This window comes from Neolamprologus multifasciatus, chromosome 5, assembly GCF_963576455.1.
Source record: "Neolamprologus multifasciatus chromosome 5, fNeoMul1.2, whole genome shotgun sequence".
Lineage (NCBI taxonomy): Eukaryota > Metazoa > Chordata > Actinopteri > Cichliformes > Cichlidae > Neolamprologus > Neolamprologus multifasciatus.
The window spans coordinates 19,072,023-19,094,972 of record NC_140443.1 but is presented as its reverse complement, the minus strand read 5'-3'; the positions used below and the strand labels follow the sequence as shown (position 1 = coordinate 19,094,972).

The window sequence follows — 22,950 nt, the reverse complement described above, 5'->3', positions numbered from 1 at the left end:
AAAAACCAGGGCCAGAGTGCACCTCCATCTCGGTGTTAAGAGATAATAGGGTAATAGCACCATCAGCAAAGAATGATGTCACACAGTGTACTGCAATCATAGCTTTCCTGTTCTGCACTATGGTATTGGTGCAGTCACTCCTGCATGTTAGTGCATCTCCATCCACTGGCCCTCCTTGCATTTAAAAAGAGACAAGAGGGAGCATAGAAGGAAGAGGCAGATTGCAGAGTGTAGCCCAGTCAAACAACTCTTATGTATTTATATGCTTTTTATTTCAGCTTAATAGCAGAGTCTCTTCTGCTGTCTTGCTGCTTTCTGTTTGTTGTCACTGAGGACTTTTTGGAGTCCCCAGTGACATGAATAAATATAAAAAGTCCTACATTTATTTGAGTAAATGTAAAACTGTGCTTCATCTAAGATATAGAAATGCATGAATAGCACTTAAAAAAATGAGTTTCACTACAGATCCAGTAGAGGTGAGTGTAATTTTATAAAAACCAACCCCCAAAAAGCATTCTTTCATACAAATCGTCTGTTAGAAGCCAGTGTTTTATGTTAATTATAATTTTCTGTTAACGGTAAACATGACTATGGCAACAGAAGGACATCTATTCATATAATGTCTATCATGTTTTGTGTTTACTGTGAAGAAGCTGGTTGCAGTTCTAAGTCTCTGTAGCAAATCATCAGTGACATAACACACCGCAGCGTGGATTTACTTAACTCAAACATCTGCTGCACTCAAAATGTGTGGCCGAGGGGTGTTTTTTTTCCTTTAAAACCCACTCCCACATAGGTTACTGTGTGTGTTTGCTTCGCTGCTCTGCCATGAAGCCAGTGTTTATCACAAAGAGGCTCAAACATGTCCTAAGGTAAAGCCAGACAGCAGCTGAAAAACAAAATGAAACACAAACTAACATAAAATACCTGTCATGTTAAGACTGACAGTTTTACTTATGGGTGTAGCTCATGTTTTATAGATCAAAGACTGCTCACTGACTGCGATCATGAAAAACGAATGTATTTCATTTCATATGTGGAAAAACAGAAAATGTAGCTTTGAAGTGCAACAAAAAACTGGAAGAACACGGAGCTTGTTTGAGCAAAGACAAAATACTGATGCAACAAGGCTGACATTAAATATTTATATGAATAGAAATTTACATCTCAGACACTGTGCCACAACATAGTCTGACTGCAGTAAATCAAAAGTTCTATTATGAGCTGTATTTAAAGCACGGTGTAGAATAACGGTGGGGATAGAGCTACTGCAGGTGGGGTGTGGGTGACCACATGAAAAATGATGCCATTGTGCCAACCTTTATTTCACTGTAATTCAACCTGGATTATTTTCATTCATTTTTTGTTTGAAAAAAAAATGTGTGGGACCTGAGCCATTTGTCAGATTTTGAAGTGGGTCACACCACAAAAGGTTTGAGAACCACTGGTCCAGAGACAGATCTGCAAGGTCCCGCTCATCCCTGAATGATTGCTCTCCCTAGTGTGCATCGGCTGCCACTACAGTACATTTACCTTTGTCTGATAATTACTTTAACACCTTTCTTTATTGTAGTATGAATTGGTGAGCACAAAGAACTCACCTCAGTATATAGGCAAGCCAATAAACAGATACGCCTCCAAAGAGACACTTTAATTTTTGCTAAAATGACAATAACTTCATTTCCTTTTTTTAAATTTTTTTATTCTTATTATTTGCAGGACCTCAGGAGACAAACTGTACATATATATCCAGAGACCTTCGATTGAAAAAGACATTCCAGTGAAGAGAAAAACGTGATGAATCAGTCTGTGAGTGACTGTGCCATTGAGGTCTTAACTGTCCATATATATTACATTGATTACAAGTCTATTTTTTATGTTATATAGTGAAGTTGCTACACTGGATAGTGAAGCTGAAGTGCTGAGAATGACTAAAACATAGGCTTTATTGTCCAAACATTCAATACTTTAAATACTTCATTGGCACTGTGAAAACGTCAAAGAGGGATACAACTGAGGAAATGCTGACTTGTTGTTACAAAAGTTTAGTGATATATAGAATTTTATAGAAATACAGAAGAAAACCATTTATTGTACTGACCACACAAAACTGTAGAGAATTTTTTTTTAAAAAAGCATCCAGCTTCACTTGGGACATGCCCTTTTTTTTTTTCAGAGGCTGCATATAGCAATGGCACAGGTGGAAAATGTTACATTAAGTCTAAAATAGCATATACAAATATGATAAAAGAAATGAACGCAACGCAGCAATAACCTGCCTTCAGGAGAAAGTTTAAGGAGTGAAACCCCGCCCCCAATCCCATGGTGATTGCTTGCTGCTCTCAGAAGTTATGATTGTTCGTGTTTACTGGCGTTTGGCTTTATACGGTCGGGAACGTTTCCTTCTATCGGGCTTCCTCTGTTTGTGCAAGCGGCCAATGCTCACTCCCTGCCGACGACGCACAGATATGTTCTGCTCCACAAGGCTAGCCAACATGCCTGCACAGGAATACCAGCAAAAGTTACAAAAATACCAACATGGCGCTTGTGTTTTGTTTGTTTGTGTAGAAAAATGTGTACTTCTGATTGAATGGACACACAACTGAGTGCTTCTCATTTTGTTCTCTCATTCCTAAGATTCTTATTCTTAGTAAATACAGAAAAATGACTGACACTTTATATGAAGATATTCATAAATGTGGTAGGATTTAACTTGTACACAGTACTAGTGACCACTGAGAATTTATGGAATATAAATGAAATCTCAAGAGTTTCTAAAGGCTGGTTTAGACAGGAAGGGAAAGGGAATGCAAGATAAACTGTGATGGAATATGCCGATCAGCTTTACCTTCTTGGGCCAGCATTGATATAAAGGTGCAGATAAACTCATCATAATTGTGGGTTCTTCTTTGATCATCGATCTGAACACATGGAGGAAAAAAGAGAGAGAGAGATTTTGATTATAATTGAATTTGTTTTTAAAAATGAGTCAAATAAATTATGTTAAATTTCTGTGAAAAAATCTTCGACCACCCCTGATTTTATTAGATTTTGCTAAGAAAATGGTAAAGCAGTGCAGTGTTTTACTGAAGCATGTGCAGAATGCATGGAAATACATTATATAAGGTAAAAACAGTCTGTTGAAAGTCAATATTTGCTATGACCACTTAAATTTTTCAACACGGCCTGAACTCTTAGGCAGTTTTCTTGTAATGTCATGTTAAAAAACAAAACAAAACTGAAGCTCATGTCAATTAGAAGCTTTCCAGATGGTAATACATGGTGGATGAAAAGCTAAAAGGTACTTTTAGATATGCTACACACTACTTTTAGCTACAGATGACTGCAGACACTAACTGTTTAACCTTCCTCTTTAGCATTTTTCATAGATTCACCCAAAAGAAATTTGAATTAATGATGTGTTTTTGTGACAGGCTGCTAGTAAAGCAAAGTTGTTTGCTATGTTTACACACAACACTGGATCATCCTTTGAGTTAGATGCCTTTTTATGCTTGAATGATTCATAGGTCAGTGTTAAGTGGCTTAAAAAATGAAAAGCAAAAAGTAACAACAAAAACAAACTCTTGATAATGGTCTGGTTAAAAAAAAAAAAAGCCTTCAGAAAGCCACCACTTGAAAAAAAAAAGAAAAGAAAAGAAAAGCACAAGCTTTTTTTGGCTTATTTGAAGCAACATATAAACAAGGGGGCAGTCTGAGACTTGTCACAGAACTGTAAACAAAAACCTACTTTGTATTTCTTCCTCTTTTCCACCTCTTCCTTTAGATGCACCTCATAATTGGCAATGTCAGCCTCTACACACTTGAGCAGTGCAAGCAGCTCCTGCAAAAGACAGAAAAATAAGACACTTTGTGTGTTCTGACATACGTGACTGGCAACGTCTCATTAATTGTCAGCACAAGCAAAAAGAAAAGTACTGTGACATAAAAATAAGTTGCGGGGGTTGATAAACATGAGTAATAGTGTACACAGTGGAATAAATCCTGGTGATTTTATGGACTTACTTTGGGTGAATACTTATCCCCAAGAGGCTTGCTGTCTGCAGGAGTTTCCACGGTGTTGAGCCTTTCCTTGCCTGGTTTCACCTCAGCTCCATCTGTGCTCCCCTCTTCCTTCTTCACCTCTGCAGACGGTCCCTCATCTCCTCCTTTCACGCCTTCCTTTCCGTCTGCCTGCTCTTTGTCTTTCAACTTCTCAGGAGTGCTGGGCCGCTTCGTGCCATCAGCAGCCGAATCTGCTGTACAGGTGACACATGTGTTTACTTCATGTCTAAAATTATTTACATACTCGAACTGAAAGGATTACCTGAACAGAGGCTTTTAAACTACCTAATGTGAAGTCAGTAATGACCCTGTCTACTCACCAGATGGAGGGAGAGCATAGATGGTTCCATCCTCCTGTAGATGTAGCAGGTCCACACTGACAGAGGGGCCGAGCTCCCGTACGGCACGGTTATGTCTGGAGTCGAGCCTCAGCATCTCATCTTCTCCAAACAGCACGCGAGACAGATGGGAAGCGACCGGACTTGATGGGCGTGTGGCAGCCTGGGAGCGAGCCGGAGAGCGCAAGGGGGAGTTAAAGGCGCTGCCAATCTCAGAGGCTGTATCAGTGCTCTCGTTGCTGGGTGTGGGGGAAGGTTGTGAAGCAGATGTGATGCAAATGCCCCCGGTGCGACCCTCAGTGCGGACAGACAGAGGTGTATTCAGGGCATCTTTTCTTTGAGCCTCCTTTTTTAGTTTCTCAGCCAAAACACTGAGGGCAATCTGGCTTTCCATTCCAGTCGCAACCCGTCCCGTCCTCGAGCGTAGGCTTGCCTTCCGCCTAAACCTAAAAAGAAAGAGTGACATTTACAAACACAGATTAAAAGAGCTTTAGCTTCAGGTCAGATCACAACAGGAAAAATAAAGCAAAATCATCCGCCAGAAACAAATCTCCAATACTTGCCTGCTTGATGTCCCTGCAGAGCCGGTCATCTCTTCCTCCTCGTCATCATAGTCATCTTCATCATCTGAGTAAGGGGGTTGAGGAGGGCCTGGCATCCGAGAGCGTCCGACACCAGCCGCAAGATCTTCCTCCTCCTGTCAACCAGAGTGTTTAATAAAGTGCCACAAAATTAGCCCCACTCCCCCTCTTTTTTCCTTTTTCTAAAGCTACAAGAATGTTTTTAAAGAAAATCTAAGAGAAATGTAAAGGGCCTAAAATAAAATCTGTAAAGTAAGTTAAAAGTTTAAGGGCAGAGCTAGCATGTTTTTAAATAGCAGCAGCTTTTTAAATAAGGCCCAGTGTGCCGGATGCACGACACTTTAGAGAGTGCAGGATGCAGAAAAGCAAGAGAAGAGAGAAAGCTTTACATAATTTGGCATAATATTGTTTCCATAATATTCGCCACTTAACTCTTGACTCTACTGCATAAAACAGCTAAATTGGAACCATTTCTATAATCATCCACATAAACTGCTTCATAATTCACATTTCAAGGGAAAAGGACAATAAACATAAAAAAAAAAAAATCCAAGTTACCCTTTACCTTATAACGGCAAAGTGTGTAAACTGTGTGTCACTGTGAGCTCATTGTTTGAAAAAGTTTGCTCTTTTTGTGTCACATATTTGAATAAACTCAATGTCTCTGAGGCTTAAATCAGTGGCCGGACAAAAAAAACAAAAAATAAAAAACCCAAAACAGTCATTCATTACAATAAAAATATCTAAAATGGCCACATAGATGATGGCTGTTCATTCCTTCTTCTTCTCCTTTCAGTTGCTCCCTTTAGATTTCCCACCAGCAGATCATCTGCCTCCATCTCACCCTATCCAAAGCATCCTCCTCTGTCACACCAACCCTCTACACATCCTCTGTCTCTACGTGAACCTTCTCTGTGGTCTTCCTCTTTTCTGTGCTGAAAAACGAAAATGCTAATTAGCTAAACACTTCTCTGACCCACTTCTTACCTGCATTGGAGACTTGGCATAGTTGTGGTTGTCCAGAAAGGCGGGCAGACGTTGAACAATGGGATTGGAACTAGTGACTTGCTGGGAACCTCCTCCGGTGGGGACTGGTGGTTTGCCCATGACCTTAGTGTTTCCTGACGAGCTAGTGGTGTCCTTGGACTGAACCCCTGAGTCGTCTGTTGTATATTTATGCTTCGGTTTAAAGTTTGAGCTGACTACACATTTTAAAAGAATAAATTAGGATGAAATAGCAGAAAGAGTGCCAACCGCTTTACCTGGAGATGCGTGTTCACCTCCTTGGGATGTAACTGGGTCTGCATCTGCTTCTTTCTTGACTGTGACACTGCTTTCATCTGGAGAGGAAGAGCCTTGCTGCTTCTTGTCATGGACAAGCTCGGGCTGGGTGAGCCGGATCATCTGATTGGTGCGACAACATATTTTAATTGCATTCTCGAAAGAAAAAACAAAAACAAAAAAAGTCCATACATTTATTCTATGCGGGCTCTTCTTTTGGAGATCTTCCTCCCATTACAGCGGGAGGCGGGGGGGTAACCAGATTTTTGGGTCTCAATCTGTAGTATTGCACAGTACCTTACGGTATAAGGCAGCTATAGTTTACTGTACACCGAAGCTGTAAAATTAAACTTAAACATTTTAGCCCCATGCATTTATTTTAAAAATTTTCCCTTGGACAATAAAAAAAACCAAACAAACTTGAAGGCTAATATGCTCTCAGTTAATTGGACTTTGGGGATTGTAATTGGCCTGCAATGAAACTCAATTCCTGACCTTCTGTAGACCCTCCAGCACAGTCTGTCGATTTCGTTTTAATATTTCCAGCTTGGACTCGTACTTCATTCTGCGGTCAGGCACCACTGCCATCAGGTTAAAGCGGATATCGTGGTATGGTTCGCTGAAAAAAAAGCAGCGCAGCAGCATGAGAATGAAGCCTTAAGGATGACTGTAAAGCTAAAGCACAGCTACTTGAAGCTAACTGATTTAGGACTCACCCAGCAGTGGCCAGTCCAATCCTCTCCATAATAACACGCCGTGCCTTATCAGTCCATTCCTCCTCCTCACCCCAGGGTCCTGAAATATTGTGGTGGGTTATAGTTAATTTAAACAGCAATTTCCATAAGGTGAGTGCTCAACAACAGCATGGTTCAGTTCAGTTAAAAAAAAAACTTCCATACAAAGAAATTAAAGGAGAATCAATTTGTTTTGTTTGCATGATTACTTCAGAAAAGGCACTTCTTTATTTAAGATGCCAAGAATTCTCGGGCAGTGTTTGTATTTAACATAGACTCTCAAACAACCAATGAGGTTACCCCTGAATTCAGACTCTTTAATGGATTTAAAAAAAAAATAGAATAATGAAAGAAAAAAAGTGTCGAGTCTCACCATGGTCAATGGGATAAGCCTTGAGCCCATCAAGCTCAAAGAGGCGGTCTTTGATGGGCACATAGCTAACAAAGTGGAAGGCTTCCATGGTCCGCACTGCACTGATCCCGTTCTGTTTTTCTGGCAAGTGCCTAGGCTCCGGTCTCCATAGAAACACGGAAAGAGAGCTTGAGAAACTGACGAATGCACAAAGCTTGACATCTCCCACAGTGTGGCAGACCAATCACAGAAGATTTGAAAAGGAATCACTGACTGAAACCAACCTGGCATGGCTGTTATGTGCTCTGGCAAGCTCTGGGGCATTTCCTATTGCATAACCTTTGCTCTGAAATATACATAATTGAGAGTTACACATGACGATACGGAAGAAGCAGTTCACTGTTGACAGAAACGTAAAAATCATGTTTAGGTTACCTTAATTAATACATCCCCCACAGTAAGCTACTTATATGATTTTTTTTTTGAATGAATGAATGAATAGAAAGGGCCAGTGAGTGAGAGGGACAACTTACTTCTGGACTAAAGCCTTTTGTAAAAGCTTTCATGCGACTAAGGGTGGTGCCAAGCTCAACTCCACTGCAGTTCAGAAGAACACTCAGCAAAGCATGGGTGGCGCATGAATTCGGTATCAGCTAGATAGAAAAGTGACAACAAGCACACATGTAAAATTAGACCACCTTATTCTTTTTTTACTTTATAGTAACATATGAACGTGTAGATGTGGATTTTAAAGGGCTGGAATCAAAATGTATTACAGGGCTTCTTTTGTTTTGGGTCACTTGTGATTGAATCCAGTTTTATAGTTCAGTTTTTCTGTTCTGTGGTTTTGTGTGCATGTTATTTACAGGGTACTCTCTTAACAAAATTACATTTTTTAACAAATGATAAAATCTTTAGTTGATTAACAGCATTTGATCAAAAGAACAAAGATATAAAATATACAGAAAATATTTTAGTTAACTTTTTTTTAAATTAAATACTAAACACAGCGAGCAGGCCTAACATTATGACTCTCTGCCTAGTATAGCGTTGGCTCCCTGACCCCCTGAAAGTGTGCTGTGGTATCTGGCACAGAGATGGCCTCAAACCAAGGTTAGTGGTACATGTCAACGTAACATCCACATGAATGGCAGGACCAAAGGTTTCCCAGCAGAACATTGCTTAACACATTACACTGCGTCTGCTGGCTTGCCTTCTCCCTATCCAGACATCTACGTTACGTAAAAGAAAACATGGTTGGACCAAGCTCCCTTCCTCCATTGCTCTGTTCTGATGCTCTTATGTCCATTGTTGGCACTTTCAGTGATGGGAAAGAGTAAGCATGGCTATCCTGACTATTCTGCGGCTATGCAGGCTTTGTTTTGGAGATGCCCTGACCCAGTCATCTAGCGATCACAATTTGGTTCCTGTAAAACTCACTCAAATCCTTATGCTTGCCTATTTTCCTGCTTCTAACAAATCAACAATGGGGACAAAATGTTCACCTGCTCCCTAATAAATCCCACAAACTAACAGGTGCCATAATGAAAAAATAATCACTGTTCGCATGATCTGTCAGTGGTCATAATGTTATGCCTGATCGGTGTACATCTACATCTATTATATAAATAATGCAAATAATGCAATTTATGATCCAAACTTTGTTTGAGCACTAAGTTATATCCAGCTTTAATTAGCATTAACAAAAATAATTATTTTAGTCAACTGCACAAAAAAAAGTTCATTTTTACAAGTTTACAGAAAATGTATGCCATTTGTCCTGGTTTTTGTAACTTAAATGAATAAAAATTAAATGACAAAAATAAAATAATTTTTAGTTATACAGACAAACACACACACACACACACACACACAATATACATTAATTTTGCTCACCTGTGAGAAAGAACCAGTCTAGTTAGAGTGTGGCCAAACTTTATAGCTTGACACCTCATACAGAATTTAAAACAAGCCTAACAGCTTTAAATGTTGTAATAATACTACTACGAGAAAAGCACTCACCTGATGAGCAAAAAACATATCATTTACAATTTCCTCATCAATGACTGACGTTTCATCCACCAGTGTATTAACTTTCCTCCTGGATCTACGCTCCTCAATCCACTTGAAGAGGAAGATGAAGCCATAGACTGGGCTGAAAAATATAAATATAAAATACATGAATCCATTTAGACAGTTTGAGTGCTAAACCCAGATTTGCCCCGAATGATCCCCCAAAATCACAGACCTCTGACATTTGCTTTGGAGATCATAGATTTCCTCCACCTGTACCCCCTTGACACCTACGAAATAGAAACACAAGGAAATAGCATGATTTGTTTTAGGAGGACTCCACAGATCTACTGGTATTCACTACAAACCAGCACAGCTACTCACCGAAATCTTCCACCAGCAGAGTGAACAGTCCTGCAATTATAAAGCATTTAAGGTTCAATAACGAAAAATAAAAACAGACAACACATGCCACTTTCACTGCTATCCTCCCTCTCTATAGTCAATGTTTCGCCCGTCTTTACTGACATGACCATCTTGCACAACACAAAGCCTATTGGCATCCTACTTGCAAATGTTTTAAACTTGTATTAGTTCATTGAAAAGCTAAATTGTGCCTCTGGCTTCATGTGGGAGCTAACGTTAGCTAGCTACGCGGTCCGTCGAAATTGCTCACCCGGATCGCTCTCGAGCTCTAGCCACCCTTTATTCATATTTGCATCTATGGGCAGCAGACTAATATCTAAGAGGTTCTCCAGTCCATGTCAGAACGTAGGGTGGAAATTTTAGCCGTATCCATTAACAAATCCCCTGTGTAGAGTCCCTAGGTAAACACAATAGAAAGAAGCCTCCTACATAATACGCGAACAAGAAACGACGGTTCGTCGCGAAAAACAGTCCGACTGGCAACTTCCTGAGAGAGCAACGACGAGCGGTCAACCAGGCATGGCGATAACGTCTAACATAACATAACCCACAAAAACTACACACAGAATTGTATAAATATCAGCGAGTTTGATGCTATGATTTAAACCATTAAACCTTCGGTGAAACAACCAGGTCCCTGATTACAATAGTAGCGACTATAAAACCGCGACGTTTGTCCAAAAGCAGCAGTAGAGGACCAATAATTGGGGGGCATCTTTAATGTGAGTAAAATAAACAGAACTATGGTCACATTAATAAGCTTACTGTAATGCGTAATATCCTAACCCAAAACTGCTAGTAAGAACGGATACCATGACCCCTGGGAAATCCGGCTAGTTAGTCGGAACGCAAGTTAGAGTAGTCTCTACGGGGACGGTATTTATGGTCACACTGGAAAAAAATTGGAAATTAGCAACGTTTTATCAGTGCATTTACACAATTACCGTGCTTATTTGATTGAGTAATAGTTATATGCACTAACATACTGGCTTCTTAAACAGCACAGTGTCCGCTTATATAAGGTAAGCTCAAGTTTACGTTTAAATTACGCGTCTTAGTTAGCCGAGTGTGTTAGCTTTGCTCTAATATGAGTTAGCATTAGCTGCTGGGACGTTACACCTACACAGTATTAGATCGCTATCTCGCCCCAACAGAGCAATCGGTTCTGCAAAAAAAGCCGCTGCTCTTCCAGCACAAGTCACAGATGGGTCTCAGCCAGTCCCCCCTCTGCCGCTCATGGGCCGTGGAGGTTACCGCTGACCCTCGGTGGCTGAAAATGCGTTTGTTGTTGTGTAATTAGCTAACACATTGGTCTGCTGACATAGCCGACAAACAGTAACATTTTCTGTGGATGCAGTAATGCAGCCCAACAATAAGCCGTCTGACGACAGGTGCTTGACGTTAATCTTTTTTAGAAAATGCATAACATCTTGCAGAGGTGGCTGCAAGCTGTCGCCATCCCGGGCTTAGAAGCCTTTTGGAAAGAGGGGGAGGGGTTCGGGGTTTTTCTCCCGTGTGAATGAATACTCGTATTAATTTCATCTATAGACCCGGAAGGTAATAAACAAGAAATACAAAAGCTGAAAACGAAATATATGAGAACTGAACCCAATTTCTGTCCTCCAGACAGACTGTAAACACTAAACTTGTGAAGTTCTCCGCTATCAGACATCAGGTCTGCAGCCTTGACTTCACTTAGTGAACACGTTTTTTTTGTTTATTTTTTTATTTTTTGCAGAACTTAATAACAGTAATGGCTTCGTTATCATTGAACATGTACCGCGCTGTCCTCTAATTGTTGACGATCATTGTACGATTGAGTCTTTTAAAAACGTTTAATGTAGTTATGGCTTTTGGATAAAAGACGCACAAAACGAAATCAAACCTTTGTTTTTAATGTCCTGAAACGTCTGGGCTGCAGTTCAAACTGAATGTGTCAACAACGGGATGGCTTTTTTGTGATGCTCTGGATTTTTTTTTAGTTGATGTTAACTATAAACCTCTTTTAGAGAAGGGAGATGACCCTTTGGAGTGCTTTCCTCTCTACCGCTGTGCAGCTAACCACACACAGACACAGTATAATAAAATGTATAAAAGTATAATGCATAATGAAAGGACACAAGTTTTGGGGTGAGACAAACTTATTGCAGGATTATTTAAAAGAATTCAGATTTCTGTCTTAGAATTTGAAACAGTTGAATGTGTCCTTTTTATGGCCTATTTCTCCTTTGAATAGTGTTTATTGCTCTATCATTGCAAGATTATGAGATGGAGAGAGGAACAAATCCAGGTTAAGTAAAGAGGAACCACAACTCAATGGCAAATAATTTTTTTTACACTGTTTTAACAATATTTACTGTAAAACATGTAAAGGTCTCTTTAAAATACATAGCTGCTCTTGGTTTGTAAATCTGTATCTCAAAGTGCACAGCACTGTGAAAAAGTACTTTCCATCTTTCTGATTTTGTTTTTTTGCCCCATTCTTCTTTGTAGAATTGTTTTAATTCAGCACAGTGGAGGGTTTTTGATCATAAACAGCCTGTTTAAGGTGATCCCAAAGCATATCGGTCTGCTTTAAAATAGTTGTTCACACAGGGCAGGTAGGTTTGGAAAGCTTCCTTCCTTTAATAAAAGCATTTTGAATTTACTTTGGCTAATATATATATTTTTAGATTATCTGAAACATGTATGCAAAAATCAGGAAGGGGATAAATACTTTTTCACGTCACTGTACATTCCACATGTTCTGGTTCCAACAATGCAGGGGATTTTTTTTTCTTTTTTGCTAACTTATCACCTTTGTTGTAATGTAAAGATTGGATGTGCCGCATTATTGCAGGGCTCCTGATGAAGGTGTGCAGGTAATACTTTGAGAGCCCCGTAAGACGCCATGTCTGAAGAGGCAATTTCAGAAAGTGACCTGGAGGCCAGCCTTAACAGTGAAGAGGAGTATTTAGAAAATGAGGAAGAGGAAGACAATGAAGACATGGAGGAAGATGAGGATGAAAATGATGGAGATGATGAAGACGACAGTGTTGGTGTGTGACAAATTAACTTTGTGCTTTTACCTCTTAATATTCAGATTCATTTCCGGCATCAAATTCAGCAGTTTTGTTCTCTTAAGCCAAAGATCTGTAGCAAATATTAACTAGTATTCAACTTCATTACTGTCTGCTCCCTTGTTAGATCGACCTGCGAGTGCCCAGAGCCGGACAGAAACGGGTCAGGATGACAGGGACTCCACCTCAGCTACCTCCGGAGAGCCTTCTTCCGAGCCTCCATCTCAGCCTGCATCCCGCCCATCCTCCAGGGCCCCTTCCAGACCTGCCTCTCGTTCTCCAACAAGCCCAGAGAACTCGAGCAAGAGTGGGCCGCCTTCTAGCAAAACAAAGAAACAGAAAGCCTCTAAACTGAACAAATCCTCAAAGTCTCTGAAAGGCTCCAAGCCTTCAAAGCCTGCACACATGAGGAAGAATATCAGGTACAATTATGTTTTCTATGATTTCCAGGTATATTTCCTAATAAATCTTTGCTTGTGTGTAACCAGAAAGCTTTCTCTGTGCTTATAGAAAGCTGCTGAAAGAGGATCAGCTAGAGGCTGGAACCAAGGCTGCTCAGCAGGAAGAGATGGAGAGGCGGAAACGTCTAGAGCAGCAGAGAAAGGACTTTCCTACACCAGCTCCAGCTGTCCCAGACTCTCAACTAGGTGACTTTCTAAGACTGAATTGTAAACAGTATTTCAGTTTGGCAGCTTTCATAATACTCAGTTTCTAAGTTTCCCATTCCCTTTCCATCTTTCCAGCAGTGGAGACTGCTTCAATTTTAGGAGAAGTGTCTCACTTAGTCCCTGGTCTCCTGGGCAAGCAGGATGTGATCTGTCTGGACAGCAGTGGTGAAGAAGATGAAAAAGCGGAGCCAACGTTGCCCGGACTTCCCATTAGAGATGGTGAGATTGATGATAGTTCTGTGCAGTTGTAATTTCTTATTTCTAAGTTAATTTAGATGATACTAACCCAGTGTTTACTTCACCAATGACTGCACAGATGTAATTGAGCTCAGTTCTGGGGACGAAGACGCCCTGCAGATAAGCAGTGAGTCGGCTGATGAAGATCCTGATGGTGCCCATGGGACAGAGGAGAGCAGTGGAGCACACATCAACGATGATCTGAACCTGCCTGATGTTCAAGGTCGAGTGCTGGTTAATATCAATCACCCTGCAGAGGAGAAAGACATTTTCCTCGCCCCACAGCTGGCCAGGGCTGTCAAACCTCATCAGGTATAGCTGCCATCTCATACAGCTCATATGCTTGCAGAGCATAAATCTTTGGTAACATTAAAAAAAATCATAGTCCAGCTTGTTTTATTGCTTAACCTTTTCTTTTCTTCATCTCTAAGATCGGGGGAATCCGGTTTCTCTATGATAACCTCATTGAGTCTCTGGAGCGCTATAATACCAGCAGTGGCTTTGGCTGCATCCTTGCTCACAGCATGGGGCTGGGCAAAACATTGCAAGTCATTTCCTTTATTGACATCCTGCTGAGGAACACTGAGGCCCACACTGTGCTTGCTATTGTCCCTGTGAGTAATCGGTGTATACAGGGTTTAAAAAAAAAAAAAAAAGTAGTTATGTAAGTTGCACATTAATGTTTCCTGAAATAACAGTTATGTTAGGATTAAAGTAACATTCCACATTTTTTGTTTCCTTCATACAAGGTGAACACACTTCAGAACTGGCTAACAGAGTTTAATCTCTGGCTCCCACCTCAAGAAGCCCTCCCCCCTGACACCGACCCCACATTCGTCACTGGCCGCACATTCAAAGTTCACATTCTCAATGATGAGCACAAGTATGTAACTTGGTGATTTGTGTGCACTGTGAAATATTTGAGCTGTTTAATCATGTTGACTATGTGACCTGCAGAACAACGCTGGCCAGGGCCAAGGTTGTGGAGGAGTGGTCTAGAGATGGAGGTGTGTTGCTCATGGGTTATGAAATGTACCGGCTGCTGTCCATGAAGAAGAGCTTTGTGATGGGCAAGAAGAGGAAATCAAAGAAGCCTGCCGGACCAATCATCATTGACCTGGATGAAGAAGACAGACAGCAAGAGCTCATGAAAAGTAAGTACAAGTATAAGGAGCCGTTTGAAACTATACAAACATCTATGTAGATGTTCCTTGTCACTCTAACACTGTTTGAATCGCTGAATTGGACCTTATGACCATGATCTGTTAATTGTACCTGCAGCTATACAAGGAGTCATATTGTACTACTTTATGTTACTTAGCACAAGTTCTCAGGTATCTGTGACTGTGCACAGCACCCATACAGTGAGTGAACGTGCCTTTCTACCCATGCTTGTTAACATTAGCTGATAACTTAGCACTCCCTCATCTTATCTAAATAAGTCACTTAAAGCTCAGAAAAAACTTATGGCAGCAGCGATAAAGCTAAAGCCGAGACTTCTAAACAAGCCAGTGACATGCTTCCATCTTTTGTATGCAGTTTACATTTTCATCTGTTTAATTTTCATCCTTTTTCTTCAGGTATTGAGAAGGCCATAGCACGGCCTGGCCCAGACGTAGTGATCTGTGATGAGGGCCATCGCATTAAGAACTACCACGCCAGCACATCCCAAGCCCTAAAGAACATCCGGTCCAGACGCAGGGTAGTTCTGACAGGTTACCCCCTGCAGAACAACCTTATCGAATACTGGTGCATGGTGGACTTTGTCAGACCTGACTTTTTAGGCACACGCCAGGAGTTCAGCAACATGTTTGAGCGTCCAATCCTAAATGGTCAGTGTGTGGACAGCACTCCTCAAGATGTTCGCTTGATGCGCTACCGTAGTCACGTGTTGCATAGCCTGTTGGAGGGCTTTGTCCAGCGGTAAGCTTTCAGTCAGGCTCAGAAATGGAACATTGTGAAAACGAAGCATACTAATATGGAAGTTGCTTACCTCACCACGTTCACGGGAGTGCTTTTTTTTGTTTGCAGACGAGGTCACGATGTGTTGCGAGACCAGCTTCCCACGAAGGAGGAGCATGTGATCCTGGTACGGCTCTCCCCCATTCAGAGGGCACTCTATACAGAGTTTATGAAACGCTTTCGAGAAGCAGGGAACACAGGCTGGCTCGGCCTCAATCCACTCAAAGCTTTCTGTGTTTGCTGCAAGGTAAGACTATAGATTTGTTTTTTTTGTTTTGTTTTTTTCTTTCTTCTTCATCTTATCTGAGTTGCTAAGTCCTGTGTCGTCATCATCATCATCATCTTCTCCATCTAGATCTGGAATCACCCAGACGTCCTCTATGAAGCCCTGCAGAAAGAGAATCAGGCCAACGAGCAGGACCTGGACCTCGATGACATCACTTCAGCTAGCAACCCTCGCTGCCCTGCACCTGGTGCTGGCCTCAAATCCAAAGTAGCAGACTCAAGCAACAGTAAAGTCAACAGCACTCTGCCACCACTCAATTCCTCTCAGGACAGAGCCAATCAAGTCATCACATATGAATGGGTATGTCACGAACATAGAGCTTGGCTTGACATTTTTAGTGTCACTGTTTAACAAACACACAGTTTAAAATATGCCAGCAGCATGCCTAAAGGTTTGTTCTATACTTTAGGCAAAGGACATAATGTCCAACTATCAGACAGGAGTTCTGGAGAACTCTGCCAAGATGGTTCTGCTCTTCCATTTGATTGATGAGAGTGTGAGGAGAAGAGACAAGATTTTGGTCTTTAGGTAAGTCCTCTGCCCCATGCACAGGGCATTAAAGACAAATCCACCAATAAGAAGCTTATAGAAGACACTGACTGCAGTTTGCCTAATTAACCTAATTTTTCTAGGTTTTCTGCATCTTTTCAGGTTACTTTAACAATTACCCCACATTCTGAACTTTCTTGAAAACAAACCAATTACTGGTCATAGCCATAAAAGTAAGCACACTTACTTTGCTTAGCCCTTACAATCTGTTTTTGCTGTATTTTCATTAGCCAAAGCTTGTCCACCTTGACGGTCATTGAAGACTTCTTATCAAAGAGACCCATGCCGCAGGGCATTGCCTCCACTGATGGCCAGAGCCAGAACTGGGTTCGCAACCTCAATTACTACAGTGAGTCATCCAATCTGTGCCCTCTGCAGAAAATGTGCTCTTCAACACTGAAACCTCAAACTTGTGATTGCCTTTATTGATTTGGTGTCCCTGGCTGCAGTTTCTATAGTATTGGATTCCTCCACTCATTATATTCTTTTGTGGAGAAGACAATGTATTCTATAGGAATGTGATGAAAATGTTCCTAAACTGAGTATCTCTTCTTCACTTCACAAGTTAAAGTGTGTCCAGGTGTTTCACTGTAAAGAGATGCTATACCCCTGCTTTGTGTGTCTGCAGGACTGGATGGAAGTACATCTGCCTCAGAAAGGGAGCGGCTTATTAATCAGTTTAATGATCCAGAAAACAGCTCAACACGGGTCTTCTTGCTTTCTACCAGGTATAAATCTCTGCATTCGCTTCATTTTTTTTCTCTCTCACCTTTTCTCATTAATTATTTATTTAATATTTATTTGTTATTCCTGTTTTGTGTATTTCAGAGCGGGCTGTTTGGGGGTAAATTTGATTGGAGCAAATCGCGTCGTCGTGTTTGATGCATCGTGGAACCCCTGTCATGATGCCCAGGCTGTGTGTAGGGTTTACCGATATGGTCAGAGAAAGCCCTGCCACATTTACCGCCTCGTCTGTGACTTTACCTTGGAGAAAAAGATCTACGACAGACAAGTCTCCAAACAGGGCATGTCGGGTAAGGGATTTCTTAATCTGAACAAGAGCTGTTAATCGTTACAGTGGACAGGTACTTCACTTGAGCCCTTATAAAAGCTCTGGTCTTGCCCCAGTTACACAGACCTAGAGACCAAGTAGCAACCATATACTGAAATGTGTTCCTTGACTGGTTGGAGTGTGCTTGTTGGTACTTGGTGTGAAATTGATTCCCAATCTAGTGATAGCAACGGGTTACTGGCAGTTGCTACCAAGGCACTGGTTGCAACAATGTATATGGTGCTGCACCAAAAATTTTCTTGCCATTGCTTTGCTTTGTTGCTTGGTACTAACATCGACTGGTATTTCTCCAATGCTGAAACTTTGTTTCTGTGTCTTTAAAGACCGTGTGGTTGATGACCTGAACCCAGTGCTTAACTTTACTCGTAAGGAGGTGGAGTCGCTGCTGCACTTCGTTGAGGAGGAGCCTGAAGCTGAGAAAATCCTTCTAGAATCCCTGGCAGTATATGAGCCAGTGATATCTCAAGCTTGTCAGCTTTATCCACGTCTCATCTCCAAGGTACTGTTGCAATAAAGTTGTTACCTATATTCCACAGACTCAAAAGCACCTCCTATTTCAAAGTACAGTAGGAGGTGTAGTTAGTGGAATGTTGTGCTATGATATATTAAAAGATAACTGTCAAATTTTCAGATTTTGCTATTGTTTAAGTAAGAATATTTAAAAAAAAGAAAAGGGGGAAAAAAAGCAGTGGTTCTTTTTCTTATAAGCTGACTGTAAGTCCAATAAAAGCTCCCAACAAGAATTAGTTGCCAGCCAGCTCTCCTGCTGAGTTACAGCTGAACCACCGAAGAGCAAAGTCTTAACTGTGCGGTGAATGAGTAAGCAAGAGAAAAATCCGTCCATTTATTTTCTTAACTGCTTTTCCAGTTCAGTGTCATACGGGGTCTGAAACCCTATCCCCAGCTATCATAGGACGAGAGACAAGGTACACCCAGTTTATCGCTGGGCAAACAGAAGTTGGGATAGACAACCACTCATGATCACATTCACACTTATGGCCAATTTAGATCACCAGTTGACCTAATAACTCCTGATACTGTGTAAGGAGGCCATTTTTTAAAAACATGGTACTCGGAGAGTCCTTTTTGACTGTCGAGCGTGTGTGGCATGTGAGAGAGCTGCCTCTTCATGAAATGCAGCATCGCTGATATTTGATTCAGTTTCAATTAATTTCAACAGCTACCTTTCCACCATGAGTCTCTGCTGATGGACCGGAAAGAGTCGAAACTGACCAAAGCAGAGAAGAGAGCTGCTAAGAAGAGCTATGAGGATGAGAAACGAGCCTCTGTACCTTATTCCCGTCCATCATATGCCCCCTATTACCCAACCAGTGATTATCCGCTCACAAACATACCAGCATTTACCCAGCGTGGATGGTGAGTGCAAGTCTACAGTGTTTTGTTTTGCATTCATTGAATGTTAGTGTAGTAATGACCTCAAAAGAAAATCAGAAACTAAGTATCTGGCATAATATAATTAAAAAATCACTCCAGGTTTGGCAAGTCTGAAAAAAATGGTAGCTTTGATTTTTTTTTTTTTCTTTTAATTCTACCTGCGTTTCTCATCTTTTTCTAAGGAATTTCCAAACTACAACTAGAGAGAGTGTGTGTGTGTGTGTGTATTCGTGTTTGTGTGTTCATGTTCGAGTTCATCTAATAAGTTCAGCCTTCATATTTGCAGGCGTCCCATGACACGGCCAGATGACAAGCCCGTGGCAAGTGTCAGGCCAATTCAGTCAACACCAATACCCATGATGCCTCGCCAGGTTGGCATGGGCATGGTTGGCTCCGGCTCTTCCGGCAGTCTCCCTGTCAACTTTCTCCAGAAAGCCGGTGTTTACGTGCAGAGGATTGTCACCACAACAGGTTATCATGATGTTTTTAAATGTTTAAATCACAATAAATAAATAAATAGTCAGATATTACATCCGCCATTTGTCTGGATTCACAGATATAGTGATCCCAGGAGCCAACAGCTCAACAGATGTTCAAGCTCGAATCAGCGCAGGAGAGAGCATCCATGTTATCAGAGGATCTAAAGGTTGGTTCAGTGCTGTATTAAGAACTCTGTGCATACAAACACTCATTTAAACGTCTCTCTTCACTTACTCTTTTCTGCAAAGCAGGTACCTACATCAGAACGAACGATGGACGAATATTTGCCATTCGATCTGGAAAGATCAGTCGACCTGTAGCCGGGGGTTCTGCTGCTTCAAGAGGTAGGGGTTTTCCTCTTTTGAAAAAAAATAATATATATATATATATATATATATATATCTCATTCATAAGACAAAAGTATTTCTTATCTGATTAATCAGTGGAATAATCAGTAGAACACTTGATTTCTAAAATAATCGATAGCTGCAGTCTTACACTTAATCAAATTTAGATATTTCTCTTCTGGTCTGTAATGCTGTTTATCTATCCAAGTTGGGTACATCAGACACAAGGCCCAGGGAACAAGGCCAGAATTGACCTGGCAGGGACTCCAGTCTGGCCCACCTGATGTCATTGGAGCATCTAAAGCAGCGGTCCCCAACCTTTTTTGCGCCATGGACCGGTTTATGCCCGACAATATTTTCACGGACCGACCTTTAAGGTGTCGCGGATAAATACAACAAAATAAAACTAGTACCGGTACCAAAAAAAAGAAGATTTATTCATAACACACATGAAAAGACCGAGGAAAACCGAGTTAACGATAAAAACGATAACAAAATAACGCTGAAAACCAATAAAAACCCTGAAAACCATACATTTGACACCTGAGCCTCAACTCTCGCGGCCCGGTACCAAACGACTCACGGACCGGTACTGGGGGTTTGGGACCGCTGATCTAAAGGAGGGCATAAATATTGGACTTTCAACAGTATTGTTATATAGCATTTCCTACTGATAAAGACCTCTTTGATTCTTTGAGGACCACAACATTTCATCTTGTTCCATTATATTTAAGAGAAGTTGGACAAACTGGGGAACTGTAGAAAAAAAGGTGAATTTGATTTGAGGGTGAACTGTCCCTTTAATCAGTGATCACATTTGTGCAATGCACTACATCAAGTTTTTTAACAAGATTTTCAACTTATAACTTTGTCATTTTCTTTTCAGGATTGACCTTTCAAAATTAAATTCCACAAAGACGGGTTCTCTGTGTAAGACTCCTGACATGTCTGCATTTCTGTCTTCTCTACAGACACCCAGGGTTCGGGGATCCGACCAGTCAGTAATGGCTGTTCTTCCCCTGTGGATCAAAACCAACGTTCCCCCAACGGCGAGCAGCGACCCTCTTCTCCCTTAGGCACGGAGATTCTCAGAGAGCTCAGCCATTACACCTCATCCACAGGCGACGCTGCTGCTGCTGGAGCAGGGAACGATTTGGCGTCGCCGTCAGACATGTCATCTGTGCCGTCGGGAGATGGAAATGCTTCACAAAACTATCAGGCCCGCGATCTCAGTAGGCTCGGTGACGACCTTTTGAGTTCATCTTTAGAGATGCGAGGCACCAAACGCAAGAGTACTGAAAGTCAGGGAAACGCACAAATGGGAGACAAATGTACTTCTGCTGCAGCTCATTTCCCAGCGCTTTCAGGTGGGCTCAGTTTTCCTCCAGTGGGTCTGAACTCTTCATCCCTACTTGGGAACCTTGGTCACATGAGTCACCCACTTCTAATGGCTGGTAGTGGTGGATCATCATTCCTACAAACACCAGGACAAACACTGGCTGACCTACAGACCATATTTCCCTCTGCAGGCACAGACCTACTGAGACAACCTGCCACAGGGAACGGGCACCTTCCCACCCCCTCCTCTTCCTCTCTGTCCACTATTTTCTCCTCTGCCTCTACCACCATTCCTATGTCATCTACATCCTCAGCAACAACTTCTTCCTCCCTACCATCTGGGTCTCTGCCTCGGTACTTGATGAACCCCAACATGGCTGGCCTGCTTTCACCAAGGTTCCCCCTCACCTTCAGTCAGCCATTGCTCTCTGAGCCGAGGTTGTTCTCCACGCCTCTTCTCTCAGGGTCAGGGGGGTTTTCTGCACCCAACTCCAGCTCGGCTACATCCAGCTTCCTGTCCCACTTCAACAATCCCACTTCCAGCCTGTTGGGGGCAGCTCTGACCCAACCAGACAGACATCAAAGTACAGAGAACGGCGGTGACAGTTCAGATGATGATGTTATTGAGGTGACAGGACAGTAAGTCAGGAGTCTCAGAAAGTGCTGGCAAGGCAGTTACACACATACACACCTGTTTAACCTAAAGTGCATTAGGAATGGGAATATTTCAATCTTTTATGCAACTAAATCAACTAAATTCTGTTGTACCCCCCAAAGTTGCGTGCTATTTTCTGAATTTGCTCTCAGAATGCAAATAAGAGAAAAAAGTGCAACTTGATTAGATTGAAATGCATAAATAATAAAACTTCTCAGGAAGGATTTATGTTAATCCTGAACCTCTTAAATAGAATGAAGTTACCTGCTTTGACGTTATTTGGCAGTGTTTCACTTATGACCGAGCAAACAGTTCCACTGTTCACTCGGTCATAAGTGAAACAAATCTGAATTCCCATTTCTAATGATGTCATTAAATGTCACACATCAGGACGCTCACAAACAGCTCATACCTTATTGACTTTCCAGAGTCAAGAGTTACAAAATCCTCATGCTGACTGTCCCAAGTTGTTGAGCTGGAGCAGCAGAGCAGTGGGAACAGACCTTTGTCATACGGGGACCAGCCAAATCTTTCAGGGAGGCAAAACAGCCTCTTTGTGCTACGTTTTAAAGCGAGGCTACGCGTGCAGTTTTCTTTCCTCTGACTTTAAATGAAAGTGATTTGAAACTTTTTTTTCATGGCCAGTTTCTTATTAAAAAGTGTAACAAAACTGGAACGCTACATGCCACAATAATGAGTAACACACAGTAGCTAATGGGTGGAGGGGATTGTGAAAATCCTCAATATATTGAGAGATGATCCTTCAAGGCTCACCTTTAACAACAGGAATTTTAGGCTTTCAAGCATATTTTAGTCTTTAGCAGTTTGATAGATATTGTAGCTCCCCTGTTAAAGGATATGTGTGATACTATAATTGAACATGTTGATACTTTGTAAATAAACAGTCATTATCATTGTTTATATTGCAAGTCAATACTGTGCAGTCTGTAGATTTTGGTCTTAAGGAAATGGTTTATTAACACGGTGACAGTCATCATGATAAACCCACCCTGAGGATGCCGGGGAAGCAAATATCTGTTTAACGTTGTATTTTTTTTCCCTTAAAATTAAATTGAATGTACTATCATGCTAGCCTTTGATAACACAGGGGCAGG

General features: G+C 41.4%; 2 protein-coding genes across 9 annotated transcripts; one reads left to right on the top strand and one right to left on the bottom strand.

Annotated features, from left to right (window-relative positions):
• Positions 1–1,680: 1,680 nt before the first annotated feature.
• Positions 1,681–11,166, bottom strand: bap1 (BRCA1 associated deubiquitinase 1). 4 transcript variants are annotated; one of them, XM_085158973.1, is made up of 17 exons: positions 10,911–11,166; positions 9,746–9,775; positions 9,597–9,651; positions 9,371–9,503; positions 7,882–8,001; positions 7,633–7,694; positions 7,370–7,512; positions 6,979–7,057; positions 6,758–6,881; positions 6,244–6,385; positions 5,969–6,144; positions 4,964–5,097; positions 4,383–4,846; positions 4,024–4,256; positions 3,749–3,841; positions 2,849–2,921; positions 1,681–2,499 (listed from the first exon to the last, which is right to left on the bottom strand). In XM_085158973.1, exons 4-17 carry the CDS (start codon positions 9,386–9,388, stop codon positions 2,366–2,368), a joined length of 1,995 nt encoding a protein of 664 aa, XP_085015099.1. In that variant the 5' UTR covers positions 9,389–9,503; positions 9,597–9,651; positions 9,746–9,775; positions 10,911–11,166; the 3' UTR covers positions 1,681–2,365. The 4 variants fall into 4 exon arrangements, with proteins under 4 accessions (XP_085015099.1, XP_085015098.1, XP_085015096.1 ...); XM_085158972.1 differs by lacking the exon at positions 10,911–11,166 and adding an exon at positions 10,553–10,630; XM_085158970.1 differs by lacking the exon at positions 10,911–11,166 and adding an exon at positions 10,038–10,288.
• On the top strand, positions 10,341–22,466 carry rad54l2 (RAD54 like 2). Of its 5 annotated transcripts, none has more exons than XM_085158966.1 (22): positions 10,341–10,509; positions 12,627–12,825; positions 12,974–13,268; positions 13,357–13,493; positions 13,590–13,733; positions 13,831–14,063; positions 14,183–14,365; positions 14,501–14,634; positions 14,709–14,905; positions 15,332–15,674; positions 15,783–15,960; positions 16,069–16,299; positions 16,409–16,527; positions 16,779–16,897; positions 17,177–17,276; positions 17,377–17,582; positions 17,944–18,119; positions 18,801–18,997; positions 19,302–19,486; positions 19,572–19,661; positions 19,744–19,839; positions 20,814–22,466. In XM_085158966.1, exons 2-22 carry the CDS (start codon positions 12,678–12,680, stop codon positions 21,821–21,823), a joined length of 4,521 nt encoding a protein of 1,506 aa, XP_085015092.1. In that variant the 5' UTR covers positions 10,341–10,509; positions 12,627–12,677; the 3' UTR covers positions 21,824–22,466. The 5 variants fall into 5 exon arrangements, with proteins under 5 accessions (XP_085015092.1, XP_085015095.1, XP_085015094.1 ...); XM_085158969.1 differs by lacking the exon at positions 10,341–10,509 and adding an exon at positions 10,655–10,809 and having other exon boundaries at positions 13,593–13,733; positions 19,747–19,839; XM_085158968.1 differs by lacking the exon at positions 10,341–10,509 and adding an exon at positions 10,655–10,809 and having other exon boundaries at positions 13,593–13,733.
• The last annotated feature ends 484 nt before the right edge of the window (positions 22,467–22,950 follow it).

What these genes read in the sequence shown, in the direction of transcription:
- bap1 (XM_085158970.1), bottom strand. Translation starts at nt 10,074, where the DNA reads ATGAATAAAGGGTGGCTAGAGCTCGAGAGCGATCCGG. An exon ending in TGCTGGAGGGTCTACAGAAG is followed by an intron (nt 6,386 to 6,757) that starts GTCAGGAATTGA and finishes CGCACCAATCAG; the next exon opens with ATGATCCGGCTCACCCAGCC. An exon ending in AAAAGAGGAAGAAATACAAA is followed by an intron (nt 2,922 to 3,748) that starts GTAGGTTTTTGT and finishes CCATGTGTTCAG; the next exon opens with ATCGATGATCAAAGAAGAAC.
- rad54l2 (XM_085158966.1), top strand. Translation starts at nt 12,678, where the DNA reads ATGTCTGAAGAGGCAATTTCAGAAAGTGACCTGGAGGCCAGCCTTAAC. An exon ending in CTGTGCTTGCTATTGTCCCT is followed by an intron (nt 14,366 to 14,500) that starts GTGAGTAATCGG and finishes CCTTCATACAAG; the next exon opens with GTGAACACACTTCAGAACTG. An exon ending in ATTCTCAATGATGAGCACAA is followed by an intron (nt 14,635 to 14,708) that starts GTATGTAACTTG and finishes TGTGACCTGCAG; the next exon opens with AACAACGCTGGCCAGGGCCA.